The sequence below is a fragment of the Aquila chrysaetos genome, chromosome 19 (assembly GCF_900496995.4).
Source record: "Aquila chrysaetos chrysaetos chromosome 19, bAquChr1.4, whole genome shotgun sequence".
In the NCBI taxonomy this organism is placed as follows: Eukaryota; Metazoa; Chordata; class Aves; order Accipitriformes; family Accipitridae; genus Aquila; species Aquila chrysaetos.
The window spans coordinates 19389399-19406223 of record NC_044022.1 but is presented as its reverse complement, the minus strand read 5'-3'; the positions used below and the strand labels follow the sequence as shown (position 1 = coordinate 19406223).

At 38.8% G+C, this 16825-nt stretch overlaps 1 protein-coding gene across 1 annotated transcript in view; it reads left to right on the top strand.

Annotated features, from left to right (window-relative positions):
• Positions 1-16825, top strand: part of TMEM135 (transmembrane protein 135) — a 180695-nt gene that overhangs the window by 111673 nt on the left and 52197 nt on the right. Inside the window, exon 6 of the mRNA XM_030042887.2 lies at positions 6946-6992. Coding sequence (XP_029898747.1) covers positions 6946-6992 — 47 coding nt within the window. The remainder of the gene's footprint in view (positions 1-6945; positions 6993-16825) is intronic.

Sequence of the window (16825 nt, the reverse complement as noted above, 5' to 3'; positions counted from 1 at the left end):
TTTGTTTCCTTGATCATGGAGTACAAGACCATTCTATTAATCTGCATGTCTAGTTCCATTATTTTAATTTTTTTAAATAGAAGGGAGCTTGCTTAAGAGATAATCCTAGTGATAAGAGCTGTAGAAAGCTTTTTTATTGGAGCAATAACATGTCTTGAAATAAAATTTAGGAACCACAAGCAACAGTTGACAAATTTCTATGATTGCACCAATATATAATTATAGTGCTGTTTGTGTAGCTCTGTGGATTTAGGGTTAAAGCTAGGGAGTTTTTTATTAGACCAATTCATATGTATGGAAGAACCCAAAATGGCTTTTAGGTACAAAAAATCCTTCCTCATGTCTGAAGTAGGAGTAAATCTGAAGGATGGATTGTGTACTCAAAAATCCGATGGAGCATCTTCCTTCATCCCTGGTAATGTTAGCTGATATAATAAAAGATATTACAACTGCCATACTACCATTCAGCTAGGTGTATAAAAGTGAAAGAGTGCTTGTAACCTCCGTCAGCAGAGACAGCAGTAAGCTCTTCTGTGGATAAATGGCTTGTTTTCGGGATTAAAAAAAATGTGTGAAACAGTTGGTTTTTTTCTGGATCATGTATTTTAAGAGTAAAAATTTGTGACCGCTATACAAAGCTCCCAGTTATATGTATATAGACCTCAAAATGCTTGTAGAACTGAAAATCTGTATTAAAAAGTAGTCATTGGAGAAAGCAAGCACATTTTAGTATTAAATCCTTGTTACTATAGCCATGCTTGTAGAAATATTAATTAGTGATTGATTTAAAAATCGTAGAATCATAGAATGGTTTGGGTTGGAAGGGACCTTAAAGATCGTCTGGTTCCAACCCCCCTGCCATGGGCAGGGACACCTTCCACTAGACCAGGTTGCTCAAAGCCCCGTCCAACCTGGCCTTGAACACTGCCAGGGATGGGGTATCCACAACTTCTCTGGGCAACCTGTGCCAGTGCCTCACCACCCTCACAGTGAAGAACTTCTTCCTTACATCTAGTGTAAATCTACTGTCTTTCAGTTTAAATCCATTGCCCCTTGTCCTATCACCACATGCCCTTGTAAAAAGTCCCTCCCCATCTTTCCTGTAGGTCCCCTTTAGGTACTGGAAGGCTGCTATAAGGTCTCCCCGGAGCCTTCTCTTCTCCAGGCTGAACAACCCCAGCTCTCTCAGCCTGTCTTCACAGGAGAGGTGCTCCAGCCCCCGATCATCTTCGTGGCCCTGCTCTGGACCCCCTCATGCAGGTCCATGTCCTTCTTCATTTGGGGGCCCCAGAGCTGAACACAGTACTTCAGGTGGGGGTCTCATGAGAACAGAGTATAATAGTATACGTAATAGTAATGTAATAATAATAATAATAATATATGTATAATAGTAAGTCCACTTTCTCTTTTTTGTAACTTTTGGAAGAAATTGGCTCAAGTAATAATTATTGGAGTGACTTCTTTTATCTGGGTTTTTAATTTTCCATTATTTTTTACCAATAAAAGTTTCGTCAGGCAGACCTTAGCTGACAGTTCTTTTTTTTTGTAGCGCACAGCCTTCAGGACCTAGGAGTAGTAACTTTATTTTTTTCATCATCAAGTGTAGATATAGCTCTCACATAGGTTGCAAAGTGGTTGATCAAGAAGGTGATGGTTTTCAGGCTTCATGAATAAATATGCTTGAAGTCAAGTGTTGATGTGCCAGTGGTTGAAACAGCCTGAGGTCTTCTGTGAGCTGGGTTTAACACTATTCAGTGTTGAACTGTAGCTCTGACACTCTAAATGCTTCTACCAGCTGATATCACTGATCTGTCCCTTTTCCCTCCTCCTGTCTTCATTTACATAGATTAAGTGTAGCTTCAGTGTTTTTTTCTTTTTGATTACAAGGTCTGTGTTATTTTATCCCAGTCTTCAGCCCTACTCTTATTCTGGCTGTACGGGAGATTCAGCAGCCTCCAATCAGAGTTTTTTACCCCAGGAAATCTGACTATAATGAAAATGCTTAAGGAGAATACACATAACCTTAGGATTAGGTAATATGCACGAAAAGTCTGAATACATGAGGCTCAAGAGTAGTTTTAATAGTTTTGTCAGTGTTATTTTTCCTTCCTCTGGTCCAAGATTTCTGTCTGGCTGCGAGGGCAAGTCATTTGTGAGCTGCTGCTGCTGGTGTTACTGGGGCTGCTGGTAAATGCTTTCAGCCAGAGCTTTTTGTTTTGTGCTTAGAGCTGGGAACTGCTGAATGTTGCTTCGTGACGCTGTTTATATGAGGACTAAGCTTTCTCGGAAAAAAAAAAAAAAAAAGACTTTGTCAGCCAACAGAGATCTGGAAAAAAGTACTTCTTAAGTTTTGTCAGCAACTTTCCTCCTTTTTTTATTAAGGTTTAGTATAGTACAGTAAAGTATAATGTGATCAATTAAATTACAGTGTGTGCCTTATACACCCAATATGCTAACCTGTCCTGGAGCATAGGGATTTTTCCTTGTAACCTATGTGCATCTTTTTAAAAATGTTAAAATATTTAGGGCGTATCATTCTCATTAGAAACATGTAGGTTGTCTGCTTGTTGTATCTGTTTCTGCAGCTGGAAAGTTTCAAGGTCTGTGTGTTGCCAAGCATAATTTGTTGACCTTGTATCGTAAATCAAAAAGTGACGGACTGTGCAAGAAAAATCCAAAATGAGACTTCCTGCCCACTAGATTATGAGGCTTAAATTCACTCAATATTTAGAATTATATTTCTGTAGGCCTTAGTATTTTTTCTCTTTTTTAGTATAGTTGTTTTTAAGTCTAAAATACAACGCATATTGTACTGAGGATACTACAAAAAAATTCTATAGAATGGGGAAAAGTTGAAAAAAAGGCTTGTTTTGAAAGTAGCTTGATTTTGGAGCATGGTGACCATTTGCCTTCTGTTTCTTTGTGCTGTGATAAGAAGAAAATCACTGGGCTTGCCACATTGGGCTGTGCATTTCATGTAAAACGGTCTGGTTTAACTGCACATCTTACTGTCCTTCAGTTGTGTTTGGGAGAGAGAGTGTCAAACATGCCCAGAGCATTTCTAGGAGATGTTTGCCTTTACTGATCTTAAACGCCTCTGATAAAGGAGATTCCACAATCTCATAGACAACTTGTTCTGGTGTGTCACTACCCTACAGAGAGAGCTCTTCCTAATGTTTAACCTATGTTGTCTTCATTGTAGATTTAGCTTTGTCTTTATCCTGTACTCGATGAGACAGATTTGTCAGTATATGATAATTATATGAAAATAGTTGTCATGTTTGTCACTAGCTACCTCTTTTTTAGTTGAAGCAGTTTCTCAACAGCTGTACACTACATGCCTGTTATTTTCATTGTGCTTTTCTGGACTGTCTTGTTTTGTCTATGCTTTTCTTTAACAGTAGTGCCCAAAGCTGTATGTTGGGGTGTTGCTAGCGCTAGGTCATTAGTGTAATATGCTGCTGTGTCTTGCCTCCTCTGCTTCTAAAAGAGTCTGTAATATTTTACGGCGCTTTCTGCAGCATTGCGTTGCTGGTGCCTATTTATTTGTGTTCTGTGGAATTGGTTATACTCTTGTACTGCCTACACAGTTGTTTCTTGTCTTGGTTTTTGCGTGTGTGATTTCTCCTGCCAGCTACTTCATATTTCTATTTATTGAATTTCATCTTGTTGACTTTGGGTAATTCAATCTCTTTGCATGATTTACCTGGCCTCTAAAGGGTTTTGTGAATTTGTGACATAATCCCTGTTCCATCGTTCAAATCATTACCGAAGAGGAAAGCAAAACCTCTTTGGTGACCTCAGTTAAAATGCCTTTTAGTTTGATAATGAACTGCTAACTATTAGAGTTTTCTCCTGTAGTGTTCTTGAGGAGCTCTGTGCCCACTTACTTACTTAACATATGCAACTGCCACAAAGGTGCATTAAAGTTCAGATGAATGACACCTGCTCTTTTCCTTAAAACATCTGTCAAAGAAAAGTACGATAGATTTAATTGTTTATTGTGTTGGTTGTTTCTTATTGTCTTGTTATCTAGATGTTTATAAACTAGCTGTTTCAAATAATTTATTCTAGTATAGTTGTGGATATTAGAAGCGGCCTGGCTGACCGTCTAATATTCCCTGAACTTCTCATTTACAAAAATTGGTATCAGTTTCATCTTATCCACCTGGCCAAGGTCTTCCACATCTTATTTTCTTCAAAGAATATTTTTAAGTTCTGGAAGACATCTGATAATTATAAAGGTTGATTAAGCAAGGTCTTCAAGTTGCCCAGATTTTGCCAAACGGAATACAAATGATAGACAAATTGATGATAGGTGGATGGTGAGGTGGATTGAAACCTGGCTGGGCTGAAATGACAGACTCAAAGCACAAACGAAGTCCAGCGGGAGGCCAGTTAGTAGTGGTGTACCCCAGGAGTCCGTACTGCGGTCAGCAGCATCTTCGTTAATGACCTGGATGAGCGGACAGGAGGCTGCACCCTCAGCAGGTTTGTAGATGATACAAAACTGGGAGGAGTTGTTGCTGCACCAGGTGGTCGTGCTGCCATCCAGAGGGACCTCAACAGGCTGGAGAAATGGGCCAGCAGGAACCTCGTGAGCTTCAACAAGGGGAAGTGCCAAGTCCTGCCCCTGGGGAGGAATAACCCCGGGCACCGGTATATGCTGGGGGCACCTGGAAAGCAGCTTTGCAGAAAAGAACTTGGGGGTCCTGGTGGACGCCAAGCTGAACATGAGCCAGCACGGTGCCCTTCTAGCAAAGGAGGCCACCAGCCTCGTGGGCTGCATTAGAAGAAGCATTGCCAGCAGGTCGAGGGAGGTCATCCTTCCCCTCTACTCAGAGCTGGTAAGACACGTCTGTAGTGTTGTGTCCAGTGCTGGGTTTCCCAGTACAAGACAGACGTGGACATACTGGAGTGAAGGGCCATGAAGATGATTAAGGGCTTGGAGCATCTCTCGTACAAGGAGAGGCTGAGAGAGTTGGGGTGCCTTAGTCTGGAGAAGAGAGCGCTCCGAGGGAATCTTAATGATTTGTATAAATACTTGTTAGGTTGTTATCAAACTTACTAAAAAAAAAAAAGTAAAAAAGGAATAAAAGAAAAAAGGTCAACAAAAAGAGACTATTTAGTGAAGTGAGTGTTTTTAATATTGAAAGGCATATTCTTCCCCCGGCCCAAAAACTGGTTCTTTGCCATTTCTCACTTATTTCTCAATATCATTGCTTGGGCTGTCAAGGCTTCTTGTCCCTTCTGTGTCCCAGAAATGGCATCCAGAGAATTGATGATTGTTGTTTGAATGATTAAATGTGGTTTGAGCTTTGGAGGGTTGGGGCAGATCTTTTTTAAGTAAACTCGGGTTTAAATGTAAGTCTGCTTTCGCTGCTAGTTTGAACTGAAATATATCATTGTCCTCACTTTGCCCTCATGATTTCATATAAAATTACTTCAGATGTTCACATTTTTAATGCAGAATAATAAAATACAATAGTACTGGTGAAGGAAAAGGAAAAAAACGGGTAGTTTACACAGTAAACATTATAATGTCTCGTGTGACCTAATTTCAAGTCACATGCCAGAGGACTTAGAAAAGGGAAATAGTCTCATTGTAAGATTTTTTTTCTCTGGAAGTCATTGTAAACTTTTCCTATTTAAATTTTTATCACACTTTCTGATCTGTATCAACACGCAGCAGTCTACTGTTCTACGTGTTTATAACCTTCAAATATGTACTACTGCCAGCATTTCCATTTCTTTTCACTTAAGCTATCTGTATCCTATCATGATCAAAACTTCGTCAACCCTTGAAAATAAGCGCAAGTGTTTTCTAAAACAGTTGCAATTTTTCTGTAAGGTTTTTGCCTCCTGAACGACGCTATGAATACGGGCCAGTATATCTAGAACAAAACGGTGTTTTCTTACTCTCAATCTGTATCTGGCAAAGATGGAGTGGATTAAGGCAGGTTATGAATTTAAAGCATGGTGTAGTTGTTTCTGAAACAGCTGTATGTACAAGCAGTGCTACAGTCAAGGTACAACGGCTTGTTGGTATCTCGAGGAGGACGGCTTCATCCTTCCTCCCCTTCTCTGCTCCTGGCACGGAGGTCCCCCTCCTTCCCCTTTGCCTGTGCCTGCTCCGGTGCTTTTATACCCTTCCAGTGATCTCCTTATCTCGCCACATTGGCAGAAAACTCTCCAAAGTTTTGATTTACGCTTTTTTTCCTCCTTGAGTTTGTTTTCTTCAGCATTTGTGAGCAGGTGGTAAGGAGGAGGTAAGAGCGCTGAGCCCCAGCAGAGAGGACAGGAGGAAGAAGTGGGATGTTCCCCTCTCAGTGCTGGAGAGCTGCTCGGTTTGCTCACTGACTCGTGTGTGATCACATTGATGATCTAGAGCAAGATGGGATTATTCCAAGTGAGTTTAACACTAAGGTGTTACTACTAGAAAGGATACTCTCATTTGGGAATAGAATTATCTACTCTCAAACTTGCTGGAAAGCAGTTAAGCAGAAGCAGCTGTCTGTACAGACATCTTAAATGTCCTGCCTTTGAAACTGAAACTAGCAATATGATATTTGAATAAATCACAAAAGCAAAGAGACAAAATATAATGTTTAAATTTCTGTTCTATTACTTTGTTGTTTTCATTCTATTGTTTTGTTATTATTTTATATTAATGCCGCTATTTTAAGTGGCATCATTTGCTGTGTCTGTTGTCCTACTTACCCTGGTTTGGATTTCATATTTTTTTTAACTTTGACAGGAGTGGCTCAAAAGTCCACTAGAAACAAGAGAATCCTTTTTGGTGGATTCAGACAAGATTTCATCTGGCCCATCAAGCATATAAATAAAGTGTAACTTTTATAGTAATGGTTGTAAAACCTTCAACATCCAGAACACGCAGTAGTAGTGTGATGTTTTATGTAATAACACTCTTTCTCCTTCTTGTAGGTCCTTTTGTTCTGCATCACAGCTGCTCTGTTCATGTTCTTTTTCAGGTATGTTGCTAGTATATCTATTTATGTTTGTAAAGATTGTTTTAAACAGCATTTCTAAGAGCTTACTTGATTTTTGGTATTCATCTGAAAACTTGTCTATTCTCGACTCAGGCTTTCTGAGTTGAGTAGAGTGCTTCCATGGCATTAAAACCCCAGTGCTGTGAATGTAATTGGGCTAAAAAGGGAAACGCTGAGTTAAATGCTTTAAATCTTCTGGAGGTTATACTGATTACTTAAGGAGCCTCCTCTCATCTCCTAATTAAGACCCTGGAGATCTAACATTACATAGTATGAAAACAGCTGAAATGCTGCTTTTCATATATGTTCTTAAATAGCTTATGGCAGGGAAGATAACATTTTTTCTTGTAGTGAAAATAGAGAACAGGAAAATGAGGTTTTACAGTCTTAAATAATATCAAATATTTGACATGCGTGCAGGTGCAACTACCTTCTTTTAATTTTAGAGTAAACTAGTTTCACATACATTTTCACAAGTTATTAGTTGTATTCCTTTTTTAAAACATACGGTAGTGGGGTCGGATGAGACACTCATTTTAATAACTTTTTTCTCTCTTGGTTTCCAAGATATATGTAATAAGTCATTTACCTTGTCATTGTTTCCCTTTTAAATACCAGACCTCTCAAATTTTCTTTATTTTGTCTCAAGCTGAAAAGTTGCTTGCTAAAGTAACCTTTGACTACAGCCCTTTGACAGAATTTTCTGTGGCATGTAGCTGTCTATGGTTCTTCAAGCCATATGATCCCCTGGTAAAAGCAAAACTGGAAGCTGCAGCTTGTTTTTTCGGAATTCCATTACTTATGAATTACGTACGGATATTGCCCAAGAACAGTCTGTGGATAGGAGAGAGCTGTTAATTTAAAGAATTCGAAGAAGCATTCCTCCTTTCATCTACCACCCATGAAGACCCTTGCATTGGCAGCCTTCTCCTTGCTTTATTTTCTTCTACTTCCCATAGTCATGGCATAACAGCCTCGGAGAATTTGACTTGTAAGGTTGAAGTTGGACACCTGTCTGTATGTTAATTAAACCAACTCAAAACACTGAAATGCTGGTGAAAGCTATAAATGTTGTATGATTTTGGAGGAAGCTAGTTATCTCCTGTCTGTGTCTTTGGTAATGAACCAATGTTTTAGAGACAACCTGGAAATGAAATGAGAACTGACCAGAGCCCAGGGTATTTGGTGAATTCCTCCCTGACCTGACACAGCAATACCGGCAGTTGAAAGGGCTACAAACCACTTTCTCTTCTAAAATTAGTCCCTCCATGCCAGGGTTGATGGATATCCTGTTAAGCAATCATCAGCAACATTTAACTCCTTTGTCTTTGGTGTTGTAACAGAGGAATTAAGATAGAGGATTAGGTAATTATAGGTCCATTAGTTTAATTTTCAGGGAAAAAACCCCATCTGTTTGTAAACAACAAAAATGGTAAGGCAAAGTAGATTTATCAAAAATAATTAGCAGAGACCAGTTTGGGGGATTTTTTTTTTTCCTTTCTCAGTGTAATCGGTATTGAGACTAGAACTTCTTCACAGTGGTTCATGCGGTACTTTCCTAAAGAAACCAGATATAGCTGGTCTGGGGGAAAATACCTCTGGGTGTATACAGAACCCTCCGGACGGTATGTGGACAGAGTTGTTGGCAGAGGTTGGCCATCAGACAGAGGATGCGTTGACTGTGTTGACAAGCACCTACTCAGGTCCTCTGTTGTTTAATATTTTTATATTTAAATAATGACAAGGATAACAGTGAAAATGCTAATTACACGTGTAGATAAAGCTGCTGGCTGGGAACTGCAGTTACTTTGCAGAACAGACTTGGAACTCAAATAAACGCAAACTGGAGATACGATCTGAGAAACAGTAAAGCTGTTTAGTAGTGACAAGGTTGAGGTAATATACTTATTGCTGTAGGGAATCAAATGGTTAAGGAACAGTTCACTGAAAAAAGACCCAACAGTAGTTGTTGCACACTGCTAGCTGAGTGTAAGTCAACAATTTCACATTCCTGTAACAAGAGAAACACTGTAATGGGAGGTACAGAGTTTTTGAAATGTATAAAGTTGTCTTTTTGTTGCACTTAAACTTTAAGAAGTTCTCAGTGCATTTTTGTGTCCTTTTTGATTGTTACATGCCAAGAAGAATATGGAAGAGTCAGAGAAACCTCAGAGAGTGATCTGGCGTTTGGAAAACATGGCTTATTTAAAAGGATGGATTGTGTTTACTTAATTTAAAAAAAAAAAAAAAAGATGGAATGACTGTCTTCGTGTGTGTACAAGACTGCTGAAAAGAGGAAGAGAATAGATAGTCTGTTCTTGCTGGCTGTGATAGAAAGGATAAGAGATAACAGAGCAAGACATTTCTTCTTACAATAATAAATTGCAGCAGGGATAAACTCACTTAGATAGTGAGGAAAGAAATTTTAAGAAGGAAGCGGTGCATACCAGCATGGCTTAAGGTGATCTTTGCTGAACCTAGGAGATGAAAAGTTATTTGAGTGGGATTGTTCAGAACTGGTTTCTTCGTGGAGGAATTAAGATATATTCTATACATGACACGGCTTTCAGGATGCCTTTCAGGTTGCCGTGTTAATAACAGCCTGTTAAGTTGGCTTGCTTAGCGTTGCTTCTGAAAGGCAAGCGCTCTGGTTGATAGTTATCCACTAAAAGAGAACAAAATCCATATGGCACATAATTGTAACATGATCGTATCTCTCCCTTGATGTGGGTATTTTCCTACCTGCACCAGTAGGAAATACTTCTCTAATAGATGTATGAATCTTGATCTATGGAAGTATGAGCAAGTTCTCAATTTATTGGAATATTTCCTTTTCTAGTATAATGAATTTTCTCAGTATCTCTTTATAATGTCAATCTTGAGTTATTTTCAAAACAAGTTATGTAATGGTCCTTTGGCCAAGCAGTTACGATGTGCTGATGCTTCTCTCTGCCAACACTTACACATCTGATTTCTGCCTCCAAAGCAGCAGAAAGGCTCAGAAGCCTGTGTAATGGATCTGGGGAGTTTATTATTAAAAAAATGGAAGTATTCAGATAATCTTCCTTTCATTTGGTATAGAAAAGGTTTATCCAATTGTAAAATGAATGCCTTTACTCTCTGTTGGAAGGCTTTGTCCTCACATCGTGTTGACTTGCTACCCCTGATCCTCCTAGCCCATCCCTATGGTAGATGTTTCACACTAGTTGAAAACTTCACCAACTAGCCTTGATATTTATCACTGGAGTTTTCCCAAAATTCTGTTGGGCTGTTCAAACGTTATTGCATCTACTACAGGACAACAAGAAAAAGAAGGTGCTAAATCTCAAAAGTTAAGAAGTGAGGTTACAGAACTGAAATGGTAGAAGAAAACCCACGAATAATTACTCCAGAATAGATAAAGTGAGAAGGGAGTCAGAATGAAAGGTAAATTCAGAAGAGCAATGTAGAAAGGAAGACAGCAGGAAGAGGGAAGGAGAGAGTTGACCGAAGAGGGAAAAAATAAGATTGTGTCAGCAGACAGGACAAAAAAATAGAAGAATACACTAGGCAAAAAAGAAGCTGAAATGCAGATGATAGGTTTACAAGCAACAAAGTTATATTTACAGACAGAGGATGCATATTTTAGTGTAGTATTTTTTTTCTTTCTTCTCTTCCATCCTCCTTTTCTGTTACTTTTCTCCTAACTTGTATCTCCATTTTTTCTCAAAATGCTTTTGCTCAACTCCACTGGAAGTGATGAAAACATGCATCACTCATTTCTGGATAGTTGTAGTATACAGTAACTTGTATAGTGCAATCTGTCATGTATTTAGTGCATATGTATAGGTAATCACAGCTGAAACAGGATTCTTTCCCCTTCTGCCTATTTTTTCCTAAGAAACTTACATACAGAAGTGTATCTGGGGAGAAGAACATTCCCATATCTTTAGGAATTAATTTTCAGGTGACATTGAACTTCACCAGGACTTAGTACTTACCACTTACTCAAAAAAAGTCATTTGTGCTGTCATATGATGTCATGTATGACGTGTTTTAAAATGCACCATTTTTAAAGTGTCTTGCAACAAAAGCACAGTTTTCTTTAATGCTTCTCTTAAAAGAAAAAGAAAAAATTTGCATGGAATTAAGGTTATGGGTGGAAAGGTTTTGATTATACCATGATTTCATGTCATCTTATTTCAGTTCGAATACTTCATGGTACTGGCTGTCCAGAATACCATTCTGCAATAATTGAATAGAATAAAATGAACAAGCAGGGGGAATCCTATAATGTGTAAAGTAAATATTTGCAGAATTTAGCAGCAGTTTTATTTTGAATATTACACTGGGGTTTTTTTGGAAGGGTGATGCAATGGCTGTGCTTTTATACATATTTGAAGAAATCCACATAATAGAAAACTTGCAATCTCTGCACAATAAATGAACACCTACATATAAATCCTATCCACATAAACTTAGAAAATCCAGCAATTTGGGTGAGTATGTGTTGGCAGACTACAGCGCTGGTTGCTATAGTAGTTAATCCTTAGACTATATACTACCAGTTTATAATAGGCACATGTTAATTCATCTGCTCTGAACCCTAGAAAGGAAAGCTCCATGTATGAGCTGAAACCAGCTATTATGGGAAGTTGGATGTTTTTGATGATTGATTGATCATAAGTTGAGGATGAAGTCTGTCTTCTATAGAGATAAATGTTAAAATGCTATTTTCTGAAACAATAATTTCAGACAATCAGAAGTTATTGCTGTGATTTCAAAAGCAGAACATGGTGTTTTTCATGACTCGGAGTTTGCATCGCTCACAACAGAAAGCTCCTGATCTCTTAATGTCATTTATATATTATCTATTGATTGAAAATGGATAACGAAAAATACAATGAAAAGAACATCTAAGAAATGCAGTTGCAATGTCATGTACTGCCATTAAGATGGAATACTGAAACTCGTGTAAAGTCACTGAAAAACTTTAAGAAAGGACCTTTTGTTTGCAGAGCCCTTTATCTCATTAATGAAATTCTAGCCTCCCAAATTACAGCTATTCACTCTTCTTTCCCCGTGAAACACATATCCTGTAATTTATTCAGTATTTTTGACATGATATTTCAAAGTGCCTTTATTTTCTTTTAAAAATGTGTGGTACCAGTGCTGTATCAGTCTCTCGTTTAATCACCTAAGCTCCCTTTTGTACAGAAGCAACGACTTGAAAGATATTTTTGCCTTTTAATTCTACTCTCTTCTTTTACTGTAGAATGAGCAAGCTTAACAATCGGTGTTGTTATTATATGGATTTAATATCAAATAATCTTCCCCTTTCTTACAAAGATTATTTTGAAGTCTTTTATATTTGCTGTAGAATTATAGGAGTACATTAAAAGTCCTCTGCTATTAAATTATTAGGTAATAAATCAGAAGAAAAAAGCAGATGAGAATTTTTTTCTGTGTTTATATATGTTTTTTACTGTCCTTATATAAACATCTCAAAGTTAGTGGTTCAAAGCATTGTTTTGGTAACTGTCATGAAACTTGATTTCTGAGGTATTTTGGATGACCTGGTGAGTAGATGAAAACATTCACTCTGGTAAGAAATGCTATAAATATCAGTTTGTTTTATTTAGTGTGAGCAAAAGTAAAACATGGTATCACAGGAGGGGACTGCAGATGAGAAGATAACCTTATAGGTTAACTCTGACACTTCTCTGGCAGAGCACTGGGGTTGGACTTGCATGGGCTTAGTTCAAATCCAAATATGGGTAGAAAGGTGAGATAATCGATCCTCTGTTTATATACCAATAGAATAAAAGGTGAAAAAGTATTTTTACTTCTTTATTTTCATGAAGCAATTTTTTTTTTTGTCTCTCATACTCTTTCACTAGACTTCCACTGCATTTCACTGTTTCTTTATGAAAAATATGAAAAAAATACCTTGTACTCTGCAAAAAAAGGAAGGGGATATATATATATATATATATATATATATATATATAAAAAGTATATATTTAAGTATTGATCTTTCTGGGTTATTACCAAAGTCTGTGGATGGGAATGACAGGAAAAAGACATCATAGAATTAATTCTTTCCTGCATGGAAAAACTATGTCAAATATTTGAAAGCCTCCTTCTGAATTCTAAATGAAATTATTTTAATTTGTACAGTAATATAAAGTACGAAACTACAGTAAACTTTGTAATCTCTTTAGATCCTTGTCAAGAGTGAAAAGAGAAAGCATTTATACTTCTGATGTGTCCTAGAGATGCATCTCATCAACTGGGAAGGCAATTTAAATTTGCCCTTCTTTTATCTTTCAAAAAATACACAACCATGTTATCATTGACTTGTTACTGAATTCCACATGCATTTTTGGTAATATTCACCTGATGTATGTCATATTTTTTGCCAATTTGGGAATAGTATTTAAAGTATTCCTTTAAATTAGGCATCTGTCAAAAAATGTTCAGTTTAATAAGTTTTTTTCCTGGTGCCGTATAAATTTTCTTGAGAAAGTGTGTGTTAACAACATAGTAAGTTTAGGGATTAGAGTGTAACATTTAATGTTCATGTTTACCTTCTGAATATATATGTTGGTGATACTGAAACGTTACTAAAGCGTACTTATTTTAGTCTTAAGATAACAGGAGTTACCCGACTACTTTCCTAAAAATATCCTGAGAGAAAACTTTTGACATTTTGATGATGATTGTTAATCGCTCGGTGCCTGTTGTATTTGCAGTTCCTTCTGAGGAAATGCATGGCACGTCAGTCTGTGTTCCTCGCGCTCGTTATTTTGCTGCCAGCCATGGGTGGCTGTCATGCCAAGCCAAGCAGCGTCGGGCAGTCCGTGCGTCTCTCCGTAAGAGGTTACAGAGTGCACGTCTGTACGCGTCACGGAGAACAAAACCAAGCCTCGGCATCTATATTGTAAGATTTAGGTGTTGAAAGGGGTAAGCATAAATATCTTTACGATAGCTCAAACACTCCTTTAGATAGTGAATTGTAGGAGAGAAGCATCTCTTAAAAATCAGAGCAACTGTTACCTGGTGCCGAGCCGTGCCGGTGCCCGGTGCCCGTCTCTGCCTCCCCCCGTCCCAGCCGGCAGCTCCGCAGTCTCTCCTGAAAAGCAGGCAAGAGAATAGGAAAGGTGAGGTAGAGTTTACGACAGCCAGCAGCGTTGTTATCGGCGAAGACGGACGATTCGTGTCGCTCTCCCCAGTTGAAGACGGACGATTCGTGTCGCTCTCCCCAGTTGCGGTGGGAGCTGAGGGGAGGGAAGGGGCTGGGAGGAGGATCTGGCTGGGCGCTGCGTGCGGCGGGGACAGGGGTGCTGCTCTCGAGTGCCCTTCAGAACGGTTTCTTCTGTGCGCCCCTCTCGCTCCTTTGACTCTGGATACGCTCGAGGATCACTGATGGGCTACGCCGAGGGCCAAAACTGGCCGCTTCTCCTTTACCTGCTCTTGTTATCAGATGCGCTGCTTGACCAGAGGAGAAGAGAGGAAGGCGAGGAGGGGAGACAGGACAGTATCTGCAGAGAAGGAGTAAGAGGCCAGGCAGGACAGGGCTTCCACCAGCCATGAACCGGCTGTGACTAAAGGAGCGGGAGAACGTGGGTGGTTGCATTATTAGGGCTGTAGTGTGGCTTTGTGTCTTCGGTTTTACTAAAGCTCTTCGTAGAGAGTACTTATTTAAAAGCATATTGGATCATCCTAGTACCTAATTTACAAGTCACCAGGTCATTTTTTCCTTTTTTTTAATGCCTCTTGATCTAATAGAGAAACATCATATGCTCTTGCAGCACTCTGTCTTCAACTCTGTTTTGATATACCTAAGCATTATCTAAACCTTATTATGCTCAAATGATAGCCCAGAATAAAGGCGATCATTGTCCTTTTGGCTTTTTTTTAAAAGGATGGATACTGCCTGGAAACCTTTGAACCACCTTTGTTGTTAAAGGAGGTTTTCCGGTCCCAGTTCATACTATTTTTCACTTTTTCTTTCAAGTTGAAAAGGTGATAGCGATTGAAATAAGTAAGCGGGTATTTTATTGTTGTATTATACTCTTGTCTTCAAACTACCTCTGTTCTTGAAGCTATAAGCTATGGTTAGATTAGGTCCAAATGAGGAATATTAACTGTGTGGGCTGAAGTTGGGCTGGGTTTTGATTTTCTGCTGGTTAAATCATGCTGCTCCTGATCCTCCAGCATGCAGAAAGGCTGCAGAGTAGGCCTTCTTGGCTGTCTGTGAGTGAAGAAAATGCTGTTCTAATTCCCATCTAATTCTAATTCCTAGCTTTTTTGTGGTTGCAACTTTTCATATTGAGATATGCCAATATATCTGTTCCTTAGTGCTACATGCCAAAAGTCAAGAGGATACTCTTAAAGTGGGTGATATCTCTTTTGTTGGGCTTCACTGCTTTTAAACAGAAACAAAACCACTTTTACACTAAACTCAGGTGGCTTGTTTCGTTGTTTCCTGCAGATTAAGTAGTGCAAATGATTTTACGACTACATGGGAAGAAAGGAGTACCTTTTGATAAAAGTATCATATGTTTTCCATTGCCACTTTGCATGGTACACGTGCCAATTTGCATGCTATAAAAAAAACTGAAATAGGGGGTTTAGTACTGTGTATACACTATTAAAAATGTAACTAAATAGTCTACAGAAATAATTAATTTCTTTGGGAGTTAAAATGGAACGCCAGTTATTGCAAATCATTCATTGCATTTGCTAAATCAGTAAGTTTACTCTTTTATAGAAAATACTAACTTTTGAATATAGTATGAAGAGATTAAATGTAATTTTCCATGTTTGGTCACTTGTAGACATATGGTACGTAGGCTCCTGGAATTTATTTAAACCTGTTCTTTCCAACAGTAAATCTTGTCCTCATTTTAACAGATTGCTTTACATGTAGTTGGATCCAGTTGCACAGCCTCCTCGAGAGAGGAAATGCATTGCCTACAGACAAGGGGTGCAAGAATTATGGCTATACAATAGGGAGTATTTTTCCACCATTATCACTTTTCAGTGGAGATTCTTTTTCAGATATGTAACAGTGACTCAGTGAACCAGGAAGGTGTTTACCTGCAAGGTGATCTGGTGGTAACGGGAGAAGCTTTTGAGGGCTAAAATTTCAGGCGTCTCTGTCCAGAGCCATCCCCAAAGGAAGAAAAAGAGGGTCTCCTCCCCTTCTTCAGGTTTCGTCTGTCAATCACAAAGGGCTTTTGTCCTGCTAGCATATTGATGTGTCGGGGCTTTGGCTGTTTATCATCTTCCTGTCATCCTTAAACGCAAACTAAAAGAGGGGAAATAGCTTCTGGTTCTCAGGCTTTGAGAATAAACCGCTTGTGGCTGCTGGGGACCTCGGTGTCCCAGCTGCCCCGGGATGCCTTCTCCGGGGATGCGATTGCTGGCAGTGCCGCACATCGCCCCTGTGGCTCCCAGCTCCCGAGGCGCTGGTCAGAACAAGGCTGATATTGCAAGTCGGATGATGAGAAAGCAATTGAGCTTCGCAGATTCGATTTCTCTCTTTGATCCTGGCATTAAAGTGTCAGGGTCTGCGAGTGGAAGCACAGTGCAGACAAGATTTCCGGCCGCTTTAATCCTGGTGCTAAAAAGATCCATTCACGGGGTGGAGGGATTGGATTTTATTTTTGCAGGATTGCAAAACTGTCAGATATATTTTGCCTACATTTATTGCCAAACATTATAGAAAGTTATTTTTTTCCTTCCTTATTTGAAATTATTTTTCTGTAAGATTTTTCTTGTGTGTATACTATATAGTAACAATTTGGCAGCCAGTTGACTTACCCTTT